Raw genomic sequence first — 22334 nt, forward strand, 5'->3', positions numbered from 1 at the left:
TGTGCCCGCATTACTGAGAAAAATAGCGAAGCGAGCTTCAGATTCTACATCCGAAGTCGCTTCGCTCAAAACTTCGGATTAATGTTGTATGGAGATCCGTCTCCGTACAGTATTAAAATGAACGCCCTCCGAAGTTAGTTATTCGCGAAGTCGCGCAAGACTTCGATGAATAACTTTGGTAATTTATTTTTATAACTGGAAAACCACGTTAAAACTCGGAACCGAACTCTGCTTCGGTTCCGACTGGTACTTTGGAACCGAAGCAGAGTTCTTTGGATCCGGCGACGGATCTCTGTACAGCATAAATTTGACGTTTTAAGTGAAGCGACTTTGGATGTAGCATCCAAATCTCGCTTTGCTGATCACTGGTTATGAGGATTTCATTTGGAAACATCGGACACCAGGATGGGCAGTAAAATAATTGGAAAAAATACCACTTTTCTTTTTGAACAGAACGTATGCATTTTCCGTATTGTATGTTATTATATATTTATTAATATTTTATTTTCATTATGTGATAAAAAAATATAAATGTTAGAACCAATAAAATGTAAATCTAATAATAAAAGTCTCCTGAACAGAGCAGAAAAATCCTGTGGCCATTGAGAGAGCCGAGCACTTACAAGGAACTTCCACTAGGCGGCGAGCATGGGCGTCCTCAGGACTGGAAGAGGAAGCTCAACTGCCGGATACATAGGTTGTGCCAGGTTATCACTCCGCCCCGTGTTTCTACGGCAACCGCAGGACGCTGAGGAGTAGGTTGTGTCTTATGTATTCCTCCACAGCAACAAGTCCATTTACTATTGTAAGTACAGGCTGATTCTCAGTGTGTGCAGGGTTACACCGGGGGTCCGGGAGGTTCGGGGGGAAACTGCTGAGAAGGTGTAAGGTTAGGACAGAATGTAGCATAACGGACTCCAGTGACAATGGCTGCAGTGCTCAGCACTGGCTGCAGTTCTGCTCTATCAAATTAGGAATATTTGTATTCATTGCTTTTCTGACTCTGGAAAAGCTGAGTAGCATGGCTTCCGTCACCACTTCCAGGGGTTCTTTAACAAAACGTTTCCAGCTTCTGAAGGGCAGTTTTTTCACCCCTTATTTTAATAATTTGTGGCGCTTTCCTGCTGGCATCTGATGCGCTACCATTTTTTAACCCTTTAACAGCCTACGTTTATTTTTCCATTCATCCTTATTGGATTCCACGAGCCATAGGGGTGTCCTCTTTCTGTTCAAGTAGAGGTATAAGGGCTTGTGATTTGTGGTACACGTTTTATTTTTAATGGCCCAGTTTATTTTAAAATTCTTTGTGGGGTGACACTGGAAAAAAAATAGTAATTCCGGAAAAGTTTTTGGGGTTTTTCCGCTGTGTGCCAAAATGACATGATGACTTTACTCTGTGGGTCAGTACAATTACGGCGAGGCCAAATTCATATAGTTTTTATTATCTTTTTCTAACTTTAAAAAATAAAAACCTTTGGATTTTTTTATTTTATTATCAGCTAGCCACTTTTTTAAACTGCTGTCTACAGAGCTGTGTGAGGGCTTCTTTTCTGCAGGGTAAACATATGGGGATACTTTTTATTAAAGATTTTTTTGGGGTGAGGGGGGGGGAGAGAGTAACGAGGTGAACAAAAAAAATCTGCCATTTTTATTTCTATTTCCATTACAGCCTTCACCGCACAGGAAAATATCTTTTAACTCCTTAAAAACCGGGCCTATTTTCATTTTTGCATTTTCATTTTTTCCTCTCCACGTTCCAATAGCCATAACTTTTTTATTTTTTCCTTTCACATAGCCATATGAGGGCTTAATTTTTGCAGGACAGGATGTCTTTTTAATGCCACCATTTAATTTACCATGTCTTGTATTGGAAAACGGAAAAAAAATTCTTTGTGGGGTAAAATTGAAAATAAAAAACAGAATTCCTCCAAGGTTTTTGGGGTTTTGACATCACGGCGTTCATTGTGCACTAAAAATGACATTATGACCTTATTCTGCGGCGCAATACGATTGCAACGATAGCAAACCTGTGTAGTTTTTATTTTGCTTAATTACTTTTTAAAAATTAAAAACCTTTAAAAAAAATAATTTTTTTTTGCATCTCCATATTCTGACAGCTTTAACTTTTTTATATTTCGCTCTACAGAGCTGTATGAAGGCTTGTTCGCGTGTTTTTCATTTTTTTTTCCGTTACGGCGCAGGAAATTAAAAAAAATATTTTAATAGTTCAGACATTTTCAGATGTGGCAATACCAAATTTTTTAAAAATTCTTTATATATTCTTATTTGTAAAGTTGGGAAAGGGGGATGATATAAACTTAAAATATTTTGGTGTTTTGTTTTTTAAACTTTTTTTTACATTTTTTTTTAAAAAATAACTATTAGCTCCCCTCCCCCAGGGGTTTAGTTCATGGGATCTTTTGATCCCTTCTCCTATTCACCCTAATAGAGATCTATTAGGGTGAATAGTATTTTTACACTCTCCATTCTGAGTTCTGCCTCATGCATAGCTCAGTATGGAGATTGCTATGACAGGCTTGGATCGCTTCAGCAGCGTCCAGGCTGCCATAGCAACCGATCAGAGCCCCGCGATTTCACTGCAGAGGGAGCCGCATCCAACGCTGATCGTGGCACCTTAGGGGTTAAATGACAGGGAAGGGGGCGGGGGAGTGATTGCCGCTCCCTGTCATTGCGGCCGGTTACTGGCTGTATCATACGCATATGGAGCGGGCTCACTGCAGAGGTCTGCTCCGTACAAATGCAGGCGCATAACGCCGTACATGTAAAGCATCGAGGGTTTATTAGTTTGGACGTTTTTGAACACGGCGATACCAATGATGCTTATTTAAAATTGGGAAAGGGGGTGATTTGAATTTTTTATATTTTTGTGGGGTTTTTTTTAAACTTTTTTTTTAAACTTTCTTTTTTACACTGTAATTTTTAGTCCTCTTAGGGAATTAAACATGCAGTCTTCTGATCACTTGTCCCATAGGCTGCAATAGAATACTATTGCAGTCTATGGTATTCTGACAGCCTGCCTGAGAAGCCGTGTCTTGGGCATGACTTTTCAGTCAGTTAGCCATGATAGGCCTGGGAACCACAGAAGGCCCCAGGCTGTCATGGTAACCAATCAGGACCCAATGGGTCCCGGCCACAAAGACTAACATGGTAACATGATCATGGTCATTAACCCCTCAGAGGCCACTGTTGATAGCGGCGTCCTCTGTGATCACCAGTTTTCTGGCGTACAGGGAATGTTAAATGTCTTTTAGCTTTAAAATAGCAAAAAAGTAATCCAATTTTGAGTCCTACGGACACGAACGCGCATGTGATTATTGTGGAAGATTATGGGATTTTTGTAGATGTCATTTAATCATGGTAGTCATACATTGGCGGTAGTAGTGAGATGTCCACCTCAGGCCACATACACATTGGTACTCTTTATTTAGATTGTTCTTTTCGGAAAATGACAGAAACAGTGGATCTGTCGGCCCATAACGGACTCCATTGACTCTGATGGAGTCAGTTGGATTTCCACCATGTGATCCGGTATTTTAATGGACAAAATGGTGCCACGTGCCGCACTGTTTTGTCCTGTGTGTGAATACGACATTATTGACGTCACCGCTGCAGCCAGTGATTGGCTGCTACAGTCATGTATTGAAATTATGGCTGTGGTGGGGTAACCTAGGCCCCTAAATACAGCAGGATTATAACTATAAGACCTCATCCACGTGGAGGCCTTTGTCTAATTTCCTATGCGTTGCAATAACAGAATAAAATTCAAGTTTCCATCTGCAACACGTGAATAAATGTCTCAAAATTTGTACTTGAGGAAGAGAAACGGCATAACCGACAGATTTAGCCAGGGGTATGTGTTCAGCATTATGGGGGAGCATAACTGGATAATACATGTATCAGTATGAAAACTGCCCCTTGTAGCCCCTCGAAAAAGCGTTGTTTGGACTTGTGGAGTTTCAGGGACATGGACTGAATTATCTGGGTCTTCTGAAAGTTCTTCTATGTAATATTTCATCTCAGAAGCAATCTATATTACTGTTAAAATACTCTTGTTAAAACAGGTTTGTTTTGCTGTGTAGTCATTTCAAGTACTGGAAGCAAAGACAAAATGGCTACAGATGAGGTTCTTCCGAGAATTAACCTGTCCCCAGACCCTGCTATGTACCGGCCGAAACCTTCTTCTAAGAAAACCCAGGTATGATACTATAAGAGAACAGAGTAAATGCTGTAGGCGGGATGTGCGCACATTTTAGAGAGGATGTCCATAGTGAATGATCTTTTGAGGGTCTTCACATTTGTTCATTATGGCTTTGTGGGTTCAGTTGTAACAGTATCAGCTACTCATGTTTTTGTTTCTTTACTGGGCCCAGCCTTCAGCAGACTTAAAGAGGTTATCCCATCTTAGACAAAGGGGGCATATTGCTAGGATATGCCCCTATTGTCTGATAGGTGCGGGTCCCACCTCTGGGACCCGCACCTACAAGGAGAACGGAGAAAGTTGAGGAGGGTGTACCACGCATGCGCAACCGCCCTCCATTCATTTCTATGGAGCCGCCGATAATAGCCGAGCGCTGGCTCGGCTATTTCCGTCAGCCCCATAGAAATGAATGGGAGCGGTGGCCGCGCATGCGTGCTGCGCTCCCATTCACTTCAGTGGGAGAGGTGGGGAGCTGCGCCTGGTGGTGGACGGACCCCAGGAAACCCGGGGTTCTCCAGCCACAACTCTCCCCGGCTCCGTTCTCCTAGCGATATGCCCACGTTGTCTAAGATGGGATAACTCCTTTAAGCTATTCTGCCCATGAAATGATGCACACACCCAGGGCGCACCAAAAAACGTAATTTGCATAAAAATAAAAAGAAGCATTTCTCAGTATTAGAGGGCTGGATTTTCACATGAGGTACGTTTCAGGGTACCTACCCTACATGGTGGTATGCTTACTTTGAAACTGATTTTGGAGGTGACAGTTTTAAAAGGGTTATCCCATGAATAATGTAAATAAATAAAAATTATACATCATATAGTATATGACAACCTCTTTCTAACAAAGCCCTGTATCTCACATGGATCCCGAGATCTCCCCATTCGTTGCTCTAATTGTTCTGCTAGATTTATTTCAAGCATGTCCTTTCTGCTGGATATTGTTGCAGTTGAATATGTGCTTCCCTCTCAGTGAGCAGCACAGAGAAATTAGAAAAAGAACAAACGGCAGGTGGCGCTATACAGAAAGATTTCATTCAATAACTCAGTAACTGTCATACATTTTTAACCCCTTAAGGACTTAGGACGTACCGGTACGCCATGTTTGCCAAGTCCTTAAGGACCCATGAAGTACCGGTACGTCCTAACTTTAAAACTACATTGCGGCGCGGCGGGGGTTAATCGGAACAGGATGTCCGCTGAAATCATTCAGTGGGCATCCTGTCACAACGCCGGGGGGGGGGTCATGTGACCCCCCTGCATCGGCGATCGCAGCAAACCGCAGGTCAATTCAGACCTGCGGTTTGCAACTTTACCTGAGATTTGCGGCGGCGATCAGCGGTGCCATCGGGTCCCCATGCGGCTGTAGGGGGGACCCGATAGCATGGAAGGCAGCGCGATGCCTTCCTTAGGCATCAGCGCTGCCTTCCGGTGACTAGCCTGTGAGATCCAGACCACTGGATCTTATAGGCAGGAAGCTGTATGAGTAATACACAGAGTATTACTCATACAGCCAATGCATTCCAATACAGAAGTATTGGAATGCATTGTAAAGGGGATTAGACCCCCAAAGTGGGACAAAAAAATAAAGTGAAAAATAAAGTGGAAAAAATAAAGTTTTCCCCCCCCAAAATTTTAAGTTTCAAGTAAAAATAAACAAAAACGTCATTTTCCCCAAATAAAGTAAAAAAAAATTGGTAAAAAATAGGGGGGGGGGGGTATACATATTAGGTATCGCCGTGTCCGTATCGACTGGCTCTATAAACATATCACTTGACCTAACCCCTCAGATGAACACCATAAAAAATAAAAACTGTGCTAAATAAACCATTTTTTGTCACCTTACATCACAAAAAGTACAACAGCAAGCGATCAAAAAGGTGTTTGCCCACCAAAATAGTACCAATCTAACCGTCACCTCATCCCGCAAAAAATGAGCCCCTACCTGAAACAATCGCCCAAAAAATTAAAAAAAACTATGGCTCAGAATATGGAGACACTAAAACATCATTTTTTTTGTTTTAAAAAAGCTGTTATTGTGTAAAACTTACATAAATAAATAAAAAGTATACATATTAGGTATCGCCGCGTCCGTATCGACCGGTTATATAAAAATATCACATGACCTAACCCCTCAGATGAACACAGTAAAAAATAAAAAATAAAAACTGTGCTAAATAAACAATTTTTTGTCACCCTACATCACAAAAAGTGTAATAGCAAGCGATCAAAAAGTCATATGCACCCCAAAATAGTGCCAATCATCCCGCAAAAATTGAGACCCTACCTAAGATAATCGCCCAAAAACTGAAAAAACTATGGCTCTCAGAATATGGAAATAAAGGGGGTTAGTCAGCACCTCCCAGTGCGCAGGTGCACGCTACCATGGCAAAGACCTAGAAGAAAAAAAGACAATGCAGCAGCACCCTGCAAATCAGATAAAGTACAACAATGCCATAGTCACAAAAATAATGATTACAAAAATTATGGTGCTAATGTTACGCTTATTTATAAAGTGAGATGCTTGGCCAATGCATTTTGTACAAAACCATCTGAGCCCGTCTGCCGTACGTCAAGGCGATCTCTGTTAGACGGGTCCTAACACTAAATACTACCTGTTATGCGCCATAATGGCCGCCATAAAATTCAGGGAGTGTTGGATCCACATGCATGTTGGATCCACTCTGCCTTTTTCCATTTATTGTGCCATAATGGCCTCCATTACAAGGGATGCAGGTACCAACATGCATGCCGAGCCCACTCTATACCTTTCCTGGTGCTAGACAGCTGCCAATGAATGAAGTGACAGCAGGCTACAGCTTTAGGCCTCATGCACACGACCGTATGGCTTTTTCAGTGTTTTGTGGTCCGTTTTTCACGGATCCGTTGTTCCGTTTTTTGTTTCTGTTGTGCTTCCGTTTTTGTTCCGTTTTTCCGTTCCGTTTTTCCGTATGGCATATACAGTATACAGTAATTACATAGATAAAATTGGGCTGGGCATAACATTTTCAATAGATGGTTCAGCAAAAAACGGAACGGAAACGGAAGACATACGGATGCATTTCCGTATGTGTTCTGTTTTTTTTGCGGACCCATTGACTTGAATGGAGCCAAGCACCGTGATTTGCGGACAAGAATAGGACATGTTCTATCTTTTCACGGTACGGAAATACGGAAATACTGAAACGGAATGCACACGGAGACACTTCCGTTTTTTTTGCTGAACCATTGAAATGAATGGTTCAGTATATGTACCGCATACTGAACTACAAAAACGGCCAGTATACTGAACGCAAAATACTGTTGTGTGCATGAGCCCTTGTACTGAAAGTAATTAAAATCAGCCTATGGGGCAGACAGGCTAATCAGGAGTGCACGACTCGCTGGAGTGCCACATCTCCAGCATAGTAAATCTGCAAAAAAAGGGGGTTAGTCAGCACCTCCCAGTGCGCAGGTGCACGCTGCCATGGCGACACTAAAACATGATTTTTTTTTTGTTTCAAAAATGATATTATTGTGTAAAACTTACATAAATAAAAGAAAAGTATACATGTTAGGTATCACCGCGTCCGTATCGACCGGCTCTATAAAAATATCACATGACCTAACCCCTCAGATGAACACCGTAAAAAATAAAAAATGAAAACTGTGCTAAATAAACTATTTTTTGTCACCTTACATCACAAAAAGTGTAATAGCAAACGATCAAAAAGTCACACGCACCCCAAAATAGTGCCAATAAAACCGTCATCTCATCCCGCAAAAATCACACCCTACCCAAGGTAATCGCCCAAAAACTGAAAAAATTATAGCTCTCAGACTATAGAAACACTAAAACATGTTTTTTTTTGCTTCAAAAATGAATTTATTGTGTAAAACTTACATAAATAAAAAGAAAGTATACATATTAGGTATCGCAGCGTCCGTAATAACTTTCTCTATAAAAATATCACATGACCTAACCCCTCAGGTGAATACCGTAAAAAAATAGAAAAAAAAAACGGTGTAAAAAAAGCCATTTTTTGTCACCTTACATCACAAAAAGTGTAATAGCAAGCGATCAAAAAGTCACACGCACCCCAAAATCGTGCCAAAAAAAACGTCATCTCATTCCGCAAAAATAGTACCCTACCAAGGTAATCGCCTAAAAACTGAAAAAATTATGGCTCTCAGACTATGGTAACACTAAAACATGATTTTTTTTGCTTCAAAAATGAAATCATTGTGTAAAACTTACTTAAATAAAAAGAAAGTATACATATTAGGTATCGCAGCGTCCGTGACAACCTGGTCTATAAAAATATCACATGATCTAACCTGTCAGACGAATGTTGTAAATAACAAAAAATAAAAACGGTGCCAAAACAGCTATTTCTTGTTACCTTGCCTTACAAAAAGTGTAATATAGAGCAACCAAAAATCATATCTACCCTAAACTAGTACCAACAATACTGCCACCCTATCCCGTAGTTTCTAAAATGGGGTCACTTTTTTGGAGTTTCTACTCTAGGGGTGCATCAGGGGGGCTTCAAATGGGACATGGTGTCAAAAAAAACAGTCCAGCAAAACCTGCCTTCCAAAAACCGTATGGCATTCCTTTCCTTCTGCGCCCTGCCGTGTGCCCATACACCGGTTTACGACCACATATGGTGTGTTTCTGTAAACTACAGAATCAGGGCCATAAATATTGAGTTTGGTTTGGCTGTTAACCCTTGCTTTGTAACTGGAAAAAAATTATTAAAATGGAAAATCTGCCAAAAAAGTGAAATTTTGAAATTGTATCTCTATTTTCCATTAATTCTTGTGGAACACCTAAAGGGTTAACAAAGTTTGTAAAATCAGTTTTGAATACCTTGAGGGGTGTAGTTTATAGAATGGGGTCTTTTTTGGGTGGTTTCTATTATGTAAGCCTCGCAAAGTGACTTCAGACCTGAACTGGTCCCTAAAAATTGGGTTTTTGAAAATTTCTTAAAAATGTGAAGATGTGCTTCTAAACTTCTAAGCCTTGTAACATCCCCAAAAAATAAAATATCATTCCCAAAATGATCCAAACATGAAGTAGACATATGGGGAATGTAAAGTAATAACTATTTTTGGAGGTATTACTATGTATTATAGAAGTAGAGAAATTGAAACTTGGAATTTTTGTATTTTTAAAATTTTTTGGGTAAATTTGGTATTTTTTATAAATAAAAATAAATTTTTTAGACTTCATTTTACCAGTGTCATGAAGTACAATATGCGATGAAAAAACAATCTCAGAATGGCCTGCATAAGTTAAAGCGTTTTAAAGTTATCAGCACTTAAAGTGACACTGGTCAGATTTGCAAAAAATGGCCAAGTCCTTAAGGTGAAATAGGGCCAAGTCCTTAAGGGGTTAATTACATGCAATCACAAAAGTATTCAGATCCAGGTGCTGGTTTAAAAACTGTAGAATATTATTTGTGGAACAACCCCTTTTAAGTAGGGGCATGTATAACTCCGAGTCTTCTTTTTGTGCTCGCTTCTTGGGCTGCACGGCTGCTGCTGGCTTCTAGTTATTGCCACAGGGGCATGCAGTCGTGGCCTTGGCAGGCTGCGATGCTAAGAGAGGGCGGGCAGATTGAGTCACACAGTGCGGCTCTGGGGCTCTCCTGCTTCCTACTTAGCAGGCTGTGTCTGTCTCTATCCTCAGGAGCGGGAGGTCTGTGGCACTGACAAACAATGGTGCTCAGAGGAGGGCAGGTGGATTAAGTCACACAGTTGCTGTGGGGCGCTCCTGCATCCTCCTTGGTGGGCCATGTCTACCACTAGAGTGTGACTGAGCTTATAGGTGGAGCAGCAGTTCCCCCTCACTGCCGCTACACCAATCAGCTTAACACTTAGTACCATAGTGCAGAGGAGATGGAGGAGAATCCCTCTCCTCTCTCTTCATCCTCCTCTGCATTATGTGTTGGCCACAGACTGCCTTTGAGCGTCACAGTTTCTGCAGCAGCCTGTTCCCGCCACCGGCTCTGCACTGACCTCACCCTCAGACCCCTTTCACACGGGCGAGTTTTCCGCGCGGGTGCAATGCGTGAGTTGAACGCATTGCACCCGCACTGAATCCGGACCCATTCATTTCTAAGGTGCTGTGCACATGAGCGGTGATTTTCACGCATCACTTGTGCGTTGCGTGAAAATCGCAGCATGCTCTATATTGTGTGTTTTTCACGCAACGCAGGCCCCATAGAAGTGAATGGGACTGCGTGAAAATCGCAAGCATCCGCAAGCAAGTGCGGATGGGGTGCGATTTTCACGCACGGTTGCTAGGAGACGATCGGGATGGAGACCCGATCATTATTATTTTCCCTTATAACATGGTTATAAGGGAAAATAATAGCATTCCTAATACAGAATGCATAGTACAATAGCGCTGGAGGGGTTAAAAAAAATAATAATAATTTAACTCACTTGAATCCACTTGATCGCGCAGCCGGCATCTCTTCTGTCTTCTTTCTTGAGGACCTGGGTAAAGGACCTGTGATGACGTCACTGCGCTCATCACATGGTCCGTCACACGATCCATCACCGTGGTAAAAAGATCATGTGATGGACCATGTGATGAGTGCAGTGACGTCACCACAGCTCCTTTACCCAGGTCTTGAAGAAAGGCTGCCCGATCAAGTGGATTAAGGTGAGTTAAATTATTTTTCATTTTTTTTAACCCCTCCAGCCTTATTGTACTATGCATTCTGTATTAAGAATGCTATTATTTTCCCTTATAACCATGTTATAAGGGAAAATAATACAATCTACAGAACACCTGTGAAGAAGTTCGGGTTTGGGTACCAAACATGCCGATTTTTCTCACGCGCGTGCAAAACGCAATACAATGTTTTGCACTCACGCGGAAAAATCACGCATTTTCCCGCAACGCACCTTCATCTTATTCGGGCAAAAAACATGACGCCCGTGTGAAAGAGGCCTTACTCTCCCACATCCACGACCAGGTTACCAGGAGGGGGGGGATTTGAAAAAAAAGAAAGAGAGAAAAAAATTGTCTCTCTGGCAACCCTTCCCCCCCAAACACACACACACACTGGGCGGCACACTAGGCACTGGACCTCCAGTGCCTTGTTGAAAATATTGCCCTGGAAATGGCAGGGGATACAATGGGAATTTGTGCCCATATTCAAAAAGAAAGAACTAGAAATTAGAAATATTTTCATGTTTTGTGGTAGGTCTATTAATATTTCTACTATTTGTGCTCTTCATAGGATGTCTCACATTTATTGACAAGTCTCTTCAAAAATATATATACTGGAGAAGTCATTGGTAAAGATACAGGAGCTAACCTGATCCGATCAAAAGGCGGGGACAACCCTTACCATCAAAAATTTGTAGAGGAACTACAGCAGGTAAATGTTAACCTCGGACTAGTATGGCCTTGTTCAGACATGGCATATTTGTTGCAGATACTTTGTGCAAAGTAAATTTTAGGAAATGCGCCAAATTATTTTCTAGATATTTGCCATGGATTCCACACTTTGTAGATTAGATTTGTGGATGATGGTGGTTTTTCTGCCTCTTTAAAATATACTCTAGGATTATGCTCAGTCATTATGGTATTACTGGGTCACAACTGCCATCACACCACAACAAAATGTTTTTGCCATGATTTTTTTTTATATACAGTATATGCAATTGGAAGGGGGTAATTCTAGAAAAAAATACTTCAGTAATGCTCAGAAACCATGATTGTGCTTTTTTAAATGTAGTTATACTAAACCCTGATGAGAAGACATTATTTTGGGCCTCATTTATCAAAACCATCTAATAGAAAAACATTTGTTGCCCATTATAACCAAAGAGAGAGAGCAGCTTTCATTTCCTAACCTGCTCCAGAAAAAGGAAAACTGCACTTGCAACGTGCCAGGGCCGATCGCGTCCCAGGTTTATAGGAATGCCAAGTGGTGGGGTGCAGCCCCAACAGTTTTCTGTGTGTCGTACAATTTACCAATTTTAGGGGACGCTCACCAACTGTTCTGGAGCTCAGCCCACAGTCCACCCCTCAGTGCAAATATAAACCCAAATGAAAATAAAAAAATGGCTGGCTCGCAGTAATTTGCATTTATTTTAACTAATACATTTCTTAAAATGATGAATTTCCCAAATGTTTAAAACTATAAGAAAAAGTTCATTTTATATGCGGTCCCTTTAAATGCGGAGCTCTCACATAAAAATAAAAAAAATACAAAAATAGCAGCTAGGTCCAGATATTAGCTTTTACCGAAATGAGTATAAAAAACTGAAGGTTGGGTCCTAGAATTCATGCATTTTTTTCTATACCACTGAGGAAGGAACTGTAAAGTTCCGAAACGTGTCTGGTTTGGCAGCTATCGAACGGGTGGTGTGGATAGAGACATATAGTACCAAGGCGAAGAAAATACTTTGACAAGCTGCTGGCGTCCCGACAGGTTAAGTGCGCAAGCGCTGGGAGACGCGCAAGAAAGATTGGCACACCTAAAGTAACAACTCAGGAGACGAACCACGGAGAGAGCGAGCTTATTGGCAACGACTGTGAGTAAAACAGTGGCTAAGTCAGTTACGGAATGACTGTATAACTAACAAAGCACTGACTGTCCAACTAACCAATCAGGTCCATATGAGGCAACAATATATCTAGATTGCTGTAGCGATCTGTCTATGAAGGTGGATACATTCAAATAGCCAACACAGTGTGTAATAAGTCTATTCAGTGTGTAATAAATCCATTCAGACCAATGGCACTTGAAACCACATGCCCAGACTATAAACTAGCTGCTATTTTTGTATTTTTATTTTTTTATGCGAGAGCTCCGCATTTAAAGGGACCCTATATAAAATGAACTTTTTTTTTATAGTTTTAAACATATGTGAAATTCATGATTTTAAGATATGTATTAGTTTAAAAAAAATCAAATTACTGCGAGCCAGCCAATTTCTATTTTTCATTTGAGTTTTATGTGTGTGTCATGGAGCTCCTACCTGAATCGTTGTTCCCCAGGGTTTGGCTTCGAAGCAATAAAGGGGAGAGTAATGGTGGAGGTTGAGAAGTAGTTGAGTCCAGACTTTTATAAAGTTGAACAGCTTTACTTGAATCAACTTGCATCCGAAGTGCAAGTTGATTCTGGTACCTTTGGAGTGGGGTGCTTTTGGCTGTTGACCCCCTCGCAACACTCAGTTAATCTGTAAGGAGTCAGGGTGATTCTCCTCTCCTTCCAACTCTAGACTAGACTAAAACTTCCTGCAGCCCTTTCCTTGGTAGGAAACAGGACTGGCCCACTTCTGCCCAAAAGAGGGAGAATAGAATGGTAAGTTCCATTCTAGCTAAAGATCTCTCTGCCACATACGCTGCCACCTGCTGGTGAACCAGGCCTATAACATGTAATACAACAAATAACAGTTACATAGCAGAACAATTAATGCACAGTGTAAGAGGACCTACAATAAATATCCAGATGACATTATGGTTAGCTCATCACAGACAGTAGCAGGTTGTAGGAATGGTAATACCAATCTGGGGTATTACACGCTATACCCCTTATTCAAATAATAAAAGTACCCTCCAAGTATTGTCAGAGCATTAGGACAATGCGAGTTCTCCTTGAAGACGTGGCATGCACCCAAAATCTGGAACTTAACCACTTCCTGACCGCCCATAGGATATAAACGTCTTTTGGGCGGTTGTTTATCTCTAAATGGACATTCTAAAACGTCCATTCAGAGATGGCAGCTGCACGCTAATCGTTCAGCTGCCGAGCGGGGACCCGCTGTCAGTGACAGCAGGGTACCCCAGGGAGAAGACAGGGACAGTTCCCAGGTGTCCCTGCCTTCTAGATCGCTGTGTACATAGCGCTATGCGCTTCCTGTCTCAGGCCGGTGGGCATGTGACTGCCAGGGTCTGGAGAGTACAGGAGCTGTCGGGTCTTCCACAGACCTCGATCAGCCCTGCACTGAGGCTGTACAGCGCAGTATTCTGCTGTACAGCTTCTTTGGGGGCTGTATTTCCCCTGTAACTGGGGCTACTATGACAGAAATCAATAGTAAAAAAAAAATAAAGTGAAGTTAAATGTCCCCCAGAGGTCTTGTATGACCTTATGGGGGACGCAAAATGTAAAATAAAAAAATAAAGTGTTTTAGAAAAAAGGTTTCACATGTAAAAAAAAAAAATTCCCCAATTAAGTAATAAAAATAAATATGAAAAAAATAAATACAAATAGACCTATTTGCTATTGCCGCGTCCGTGACGGCCTGCTCTATAAATATATTACGTGATCCACCCTGTCCGATAAACACCATAAAAAAAAAAAAATTCTCACCTTACACCACAAATAGTGCAACACCAAGTGATCAAAAAGGAGTATGTCCCACAAAATGGTACTAATAAAACCGTCAACTCATCCCGCAAAAAAAGAGCTCCTACATAAGAAAATCGCTAAAAAAATATAAAAAACTATAGCTCTCAGAACATCGAGACATTAAAATATCGTTTTGTGTTTCAAAAATGCTATATTTGTGTTAAAGTGCAATAAATTAAAAAAGTATACATATTAGGTATCGCCGCATCCGTAACAACCAGCTCTATCAAAATATCACATGACCTAACTGCTCACGTGAACACCTGTGAACACATGTAATAAAAATAAAATAAAAACAGTGCCAAAAAAGCCATTTTTTTGTCACCTAACATCACATAAAGTGCAAAATAGTACCAATCAAACCGTCACCTCATCCTGCAAAAAATGAGATCCTAACTAAGACAATTAGTCAAAAAATAAAAAAGCTATGGCTCTCAGACTATGGAGACATTAAAACATAATTTTTTTGGTTTCAAAATTGCTATGATTGTGTAAAACTTAAATAAATAATAAAAAGTAGACATTTAGGTATTGCCACGTCTGTAACGATCTGCTCTATAAAAATGCCACATGACTTAACCCCTCAGGTAAACGCTGTAAAAATAAATAATTAAAAACTGTGCCAAAAACACCAATTTTTTGGTCACCTTGCCCCATGAAGTGTAATAATGAATGATCAAAAAATCATATGTACCCAAAAATGGTACCAATAAAAACATCAACTCTTCCTGCAAAAAACAAGCCCCTGCACAAGACGATTGGCAGAAAAATGTAAAAAATATGGCGTTCAGAAAATGAAGACACAAAAACATAATTGTTTTTTCAAAAATGCTTTATTATGTAAAACTGAAACAAGCAAAGAAAGAAAGTAGACATATTTGATATAATTGCATCTGTAACAACCTGCTCTATAAAAGTAGAACATGGTCTATACCCTGTCAGATGAATGTTGTAAAAAAAAAAAACTGTGCCAAAACAGCCATTTATTGGTTACTATGCCTCACAAAAAACGTAATATAGAGCAATTAAAAATCATATATACCCCAAAATAGTACCAATAAAACTGGCACCTTATTCCCTAGTTTCCAAAATGGGGTAAAATTTTGGGAGTTTCTACTGTAAGGGTGCATCAGGGGGGCTTCAAATGGAACATAGCATCTAAAAACCAGTTCAGCAAAATCTGCCTTCCAAAAACCATATGGCGCTACTTTTCTTCTGCGCCCTGCCGTGTGACCGTACATCAGTTTACGACCACATGTGGGGTGTTTATGTAAACTACAGAATCAGGGTAATAAATATTCAGTTTTATTTGGCTGTTAACCCTCGATGTGTTAAAAAATTTAATGGATTCAAATGGAAAATCTGCCCAAAATGTGACATTTAGAAATTTCATCTCCATTTTCCTTTAATTCTTGTGGAACATCTAAAGGGTTAACAAAGTTTGTAATATCAGTTTTGAGTAACTTGAGGGGTGTAGTTTCTACAATGGGGTCATTTACGGGGGGTTTCCACTGTGTAAACCCCACAAAGTGACTTCAAACCTGCACTGGTCCTTAAAAAGTGGGTTTGGGAAATTTTCTTTTTGCTTCTAAAATTTTAAGCCTTCTAACGTCCTAAAAAAATAAAATGACATTTACAAAATTATGTCAACATAAAGTACACATATGGGGAATGTTAAGTAATAAATATTTTATGAGGTATCACTTTCTGTTTTGAAAGCAGAGAGATTCAAATTTAGAAAACAGTCAATTTTTTCAAATTTTCGTTAACTTGGTTGGATTTTTTTTTATAAATAAAGGTAAACCATATTGACTCAAATTTACAATTAACATGAAGTACAATGTGTCTCTGAATGGCTTGGATAAGTAAAAGCATTCCAAAGTTATTGCCACATAAAGTGACACATGTCAGATTAGCAAAATTAGGCCTGGTCAGGAAGGGGGCAAATGGAAGTGGTTAAACTTTACAATTTTCAACCATGTTTTTAAAAAAGTTCCATTCACTCATGGTCTTCCTAGTATACAAATATAAGCATGTTTGATGCCTGATGTGGGAGAACATAACATAACTGATATGTGATTGGCTATGGTGATGTCAAACTGGATGTTGACATTGAGATTGGCCAGTGGAGCATTGCAGGCCTAAAGTGGAAGGAACGAGGAACCAGTATTGGGAAGCTGGTAAGTAATCTTTACTTTACAGGTCTGGCCAAGAGTTTTTTTTCCAAACCCCCCACCCCCTTATTTTTGCACAGAGCCTTTAAGGTTACACTCACATCTCCGGCAGGTAAATACTTTAGTCTGTTCCAGCATTCTACCAGAGTTACCATATCTGGTGTAGCTGGATACAACTGGGCACCTCCAGATCCATATTGTCTAAAATGGGATCTGGCAGCTTTCTGGCATAAATGCCGTCTTTTGGATGGACAAATCCTGCTGTATTCGGGTATGGCAAACTCCAGTAGTCTGTTCCTCTGCTGGAGCAGACTACCTGAGTTTGTGCTGGGGATGTGAACATAGCCTAAAACACACAAATTTGTACAGGCTTAAACACCATAGAAACGTAATAAATGGAGATCCAGATGTGTCTGGCTATGCTGGATACTCCAGTAGTTTGTTCCCCTGCTGAGATGTCAACAAAACCTAAAACCTATATTAGAAGGAGCAAATATTGCACCGAGTGTCGTTAATGCGAACGAAATTGAACAAGCCTCGCAAGATGTAATAAGTATGAGTGATTAAACGACGAGTGAGGGATCGCTTGTTTCTCACCAGTCGTGATCTTTCATCCTGCTAAAAAAATTATCATTCCTCGGTTGCAGATCCGTTCATATTATATGGAGTCGTTTACTTGCTTACATATCCCATAGAGGCGTTCCACCATTCCACCTGAAGCCCACCTTCATGAGCAAGCATCTTTGCATGATCTTTACATGTAATATACAGTGACGACTTTGTAGCGAATGATTAACGAGCGAAGGTACCAACGAACATCGCTCTATGTAATAAGCACATCTTTGTTTGCTAATGAATCGCAAAATCTTCAATCTACAGGGTGGGCCATTTATATGGATACACCTTAATAAAATGGGAATGGTTGGTGATATTAACTTCCTGTTTGTAGCACATTAGTATATGTGAGGGGGGAAACTTTTCAAGATGGGTGGTGACCATGGTGGCCATTTTGAAGTCGGCCATTTTGAATCCAACTTTTGTTTTTTCAATAGGAAGAGGGTCATGTGACACATGTGACACAAACTTATTGGGAATTTCACAAGAAAAACAATGGTGTGCTTGGTTTTAACGTAACTTTATTCTTTCATGAGTTATTTACAAGTTTCTGACCACTTATAAAATGTGTTCAATGTGCTGCCCATTGTGTTGGATTGTCAATGCAACCCTCTTCTTCACACACTGATAGCAACACCGCAGGAAAAATGCTAGCACAGGCTTCCAGTATCCGTAGTTTCAGGTGCTGCACATCTTGTATCTTCACAGCATAGACAATTGCCTTCAGATGACCCCAAAGATAAAAGTCTAAGGGGGTCAGATCAGGGGACCTTGGGGGCCATTCAACTGGCCCACGACGACCAATCCACTTTCCAGGAAACTGTTCATCTAGGAATGCTCGGACCTGACACCCATAATGTGGTGGTGCACCATCTTGTTGGAAAAACTCAGGGAACGTGCCAGCTAGATGAACAGTTTCCTGGAAAGTGGATTGGTTGTCGTGGGCCAGTTGAATGGCCCCCAAGGATCAAACAAAGATCAATTAAATGTAGGATTCGTTTGCTACTCCATTCAGATAACAAAAGCAAAGTATATAATCCTAAAGACATTGCCAGTTCATTGAATATTATTCCTCCTTATACAACCTGGACAGATCTCAATAAACTTATCAAGCAACACCAGAGGAAATTAACACCTTTCTAACCTCTCTTCACCTCCCAACATTAAATTCACAACAACAAGAAGCCCTAGCTATTCCATTTACGACAACTGAAATATCTCAAATTATCTCCTCTCTACCCCTGCACAAGTCCCCGGGCCCTGACGGCCTTTCCAACGCTTACTATAAAACCTTTACCCCCTGGTCTTATCCCCCACTTGATGGCAGTGCTCTCACAAGCGTTTACTGAGGGATCCTTTCCCCCAGAGATGTTAGCTGCCACCATTGTAACCCTGCCGAAACCTGGTAAATCACAAGACAAACCCCAAAACTTTAGACCCATATCTCTTCTGAACTCAGACGTTAAAATATATGCCAAAGCACTTGCCAACAGGCTCTCAAAAATACTTCCATCACTAGTGAATATAGACCAAGTGGGATTTGTTAAGGGGAGACAACTTACAGATAACAGAAGGAGGGCTCTGAACATTTTAGACCACATTGTACGACACAAGACCCCTGCGTTTATGATCGCGTTAGACGCGGAGAAGTCGTTTGACCGCCTTAATTGGATGTATGCCTTCTCGGTCCTTAGGAAGCTAGGCCTGGGGGAGACCCTGATCACAGCCATTGGAGCATTATACTCGGTCCCATCAGCGAAAGTTTTTGTAAACGGGGCGGGGCCATTTCGATTCCCAATCACTAACGGAACCCGCCAAGGTTGCCTGTTGTCTCCACTTATCTTTGTTTTAGCCATTGAACCCCTGGCACAGGCCATTAGAATACATCCTGACATTACTGGCATTGACTTTGGGAACAAACAACACCGTATATCTCTCTGTGCAGACAATATCCTTTTATCCTTATCCTCCCCTCAGACGTCATTGGAACATGCTATTCCACTCATTGAACAATTTGGAAAACTTTCATACTATAAGATGAATGAAAACAAATCCCAAATCCTTCCCTTTAACATCCCAACACATCAACTGGCTTACCTTCAGTCCAAATTCCGACTGGATTGGCAACCCACACATATTAAATACCTGGGTATTAATATTACTTCATCTATCCCTTTATTATTCCAACATAACTACACCCCCCTCTTGGATACTATCAAGGAAGATCTCTCCAACTATGGCAAATATGAGATATCCTGGGCGACCTTCCAGATGATGACTCTGCCTAAGCTCCTGTTCATTTTTCGTACGGTCCCCATCAAAGTGCCCTCCCGTTTCTTTAATAAAGCCCAAGGCCTTCTCAACTCCTTTGTTTGGGTGGGACGTAAACCCAGGACAGCTTCATCAATACTATGCAAAGCTAAACGAGGAGGGGGACTCGGCCTACCAAAAATAGAAGACTACTTTTTGGCGACACAGGTTAACCTCCTCTTCGGTTAGTGGACAGGAGACACCTCTATCCCATGGATTCAGATGGAATCACACCTAGCGAATTCAAAACATTTACGATCACTCTTAATTGATCGCTTAAATTCATCCCCAACCGAACTCCACAACCTTCCTTACCTCTTAGACAGCGCCTTACACCACTGGCGTGTGTTTCACAACAGGAGTGCACAGGCGACTATTAATGCACTATCTATATCCCCCCTGTACCTGCTAGAGCTGAAAATCCCTGACTTGAACCTAGCCTCTTGGAGGGCTCGTGACCTTCTTTGGGTAGCACATCTGTATAACCAGGGACAGATCAGACACTTTACAGAACTCCAACAGTAATTTGACATTCCACGCACAGATTTCTATAAATACCTGCAAATACGCCATCTTCTACAATCCCAGAACCCATGTGTGCTAACAGCTAATCGACAATTATTTGAGCTATGGGGAACTCCAACTACACCTCCAAAACACCCGAGTCTCAGAGTACTATACTTGAGCCTAGGAGACAAGCCCACTTTCCAAAAAATGAATCCCTTTCTAGCCTGGGACAGGTAACTTAATAATCAAGTCCCAATCCCCAGCTGGATCCCAGCCCTAAAATTCATTTCGGCTACTTTCATAAGCACCAACTTATATGAGGCGGCCATGAAAACATGTCTGAGGTGGTACCTGACCCCTGACAGACTGAGCAAAATATATCCGGGCACCTCCAATTTATGTTGGCGCCACTGTGGGGCCAAAGGTACACTCTTGCACACGCTGTGGTCATGTCCTAGGCTCAAGACTTTATGGAATAACGTATTTGATTTGGCATCTAAATCTAGCGGACTACGCATTGTTCCCTCACCTTATTGGGCTCTCATGTTTATAGACATGCATGTTATACCTAACTCCCACAGGATTCCTATAGCTCATCTATTCATAGTCACCAAGCTAAATATTACAAGACACTGGAAATCTATAGAGATCCCGTCCCTATCTGAAATCATTAACCAGGTGCATCAAAATTGTATCTACGAAAAAATGATGGCTTATAGAGACCAGAGATCGGTAAGGTTTTACTCCCACTGGCAGGCATGGCTGGACTTTAGGCCGGTCGCCCCTCCAGATAATACCACAATAGATAGTATCACAATAGACCAAGATGACACACAAGACCAGTAGTGTTGTTATTGTAGTTTTATTTAGTTAAGGTTTTGTTTATTTATACACTTGTATATCCACACTACCTCTTACAATATTGGAATCGTATACATTGTTGCATTGCCTATATGTACCTGTCTTGTAACCTGCGACAAGTAAGGGCTCTTTCACACTTGCGTTGTTCTGTTCCGGCATAGAGTTCCGTCGTCGGGGCTCTATGCCGGAAGAATCCTGATCAGGATTATCCCAATGCATTCTGAATGGAGTGAAATCCGTTCAGGATGCATCAGGATGTCTTCAGTTCCGGAACGGAACGTTTTTTGGCCGGAGAAAATACCGCAGCATGCTGCGCTTTTTGCTCCGGCCAAAAATCCGGAAGACTTGCCGCAAGGCCGGATCCGGAATTAATGCCCATTGAAAGGCATTGATCCGGATCCGGCCTTAAGCTAAACGTCGTTTCGGCGCATTGCCGCATCCGACGTTTAGCTTTTTCTGAATGGTTACCATGGCTGCCGGGACGCTAAAGTCCTGGCAGCCATGGTAAAGTGTAGCGGGGAGCGGGGGAGCAGCATACTTACCGTCCGTGCGGCTCCCGGGGCGCTCCAGAGTGACGTCAGGGCGCCCCAAGCGCATGGATCACGTGATCGCATGGATCACGTCATCCATGCGCATGGGGCGCTCTGACGTCATTCTGGAGCGCCCCAGAAGCCGCACGGACGGTAAGTATACCGCTCCCCCGCTCCCCGCTCCTACTATGGCAACCAGGACTTTAATAGCGTCCTGGGTGCCATAGTAACACTGAACGCATTTTGAAGACGGATCCGTCTTCAAATGCTTTCAGTACACTTGCGTTTTTCCGGATCCGGCGTGTAATTCCGGCAAGTGGAGTACACGCCGGATCCGGACAACGCAAGTGTGAAAGAGGCCTAAGTCATTAATGATATTAACTACCTACTTTTATTTCTTTCTGATGCCAGATTGTTGGCAACTGTGTTTATACAAAGATTTGCGTGATTGTTCTTTTTATAAAATTCAATAAAAATTATTGAAACATAAGAACAACGGCAGACTGATCCATATGTCTGAAAATGACTAGAAGGGTATGCTGAGGAGCTGCCTGACATTTCAGCATTTTTTAATGAGCAGCGTAGTCCAAATGCTTCAGGCACATTGAAATGGAAACTCATCTGCTTACATTTGTATCATTTTTTAAACATATGTTGCATATAACTAAGAACTCGTGACTGCAATATAAATCTTCTTGTTTGGGAGCAGTGCTACTAGTCCGTTTTTTTATGTTGATTTACAGAAAACATTTAAAAT

The 22334-nt window shown here is 41.3% G+C and overlaps 1 protein-coding gene across 2 annotated transcripts in view; it reads left to right on the forward strand.

Annotated features, from left to right (window-relative positions):
• Positions 1-765: 765 nt before the first annotated feature.
• DLEC1 (DLEC1 cilia and flagella associated protein) overlaps positions 766-22334 on the forward strand; it is an 81894-nt gene continuing 60325 nt past the window's right edge. For both annotated transcript variants that reach the window (XM_040432621.1, XM_040432622.1), the window contains exons 1-3: positions 766-805; positions 4101-4216; positions 11458-11598. In XM_040432621.1, coding sequence (XP_040288555.1) covers positions 4130-4216; positions 11458-11598 — 228 coding nt within the window. In that variant the 5' untranslated portion in view covers positions 766-805; positions 4101-4129. The remainder of the gene's footprint in view (positions 806-4100; positions 4217-11457; positions 11599-22334) is intronic.

The sequence above is a fragment of the Bufo bufo genome, chromosome 5, assembly GCF_905171765.1.
Source record: "Bufo bufo chromosome 5, aBufBuf1.1, whole genome shotgun sequence".
Taxonomy (NCBI): Eukaryota; Metazoa; Chordata; class Amphibia; order Anura; family Bufonidae; genus Bufo; species Bufo bufo.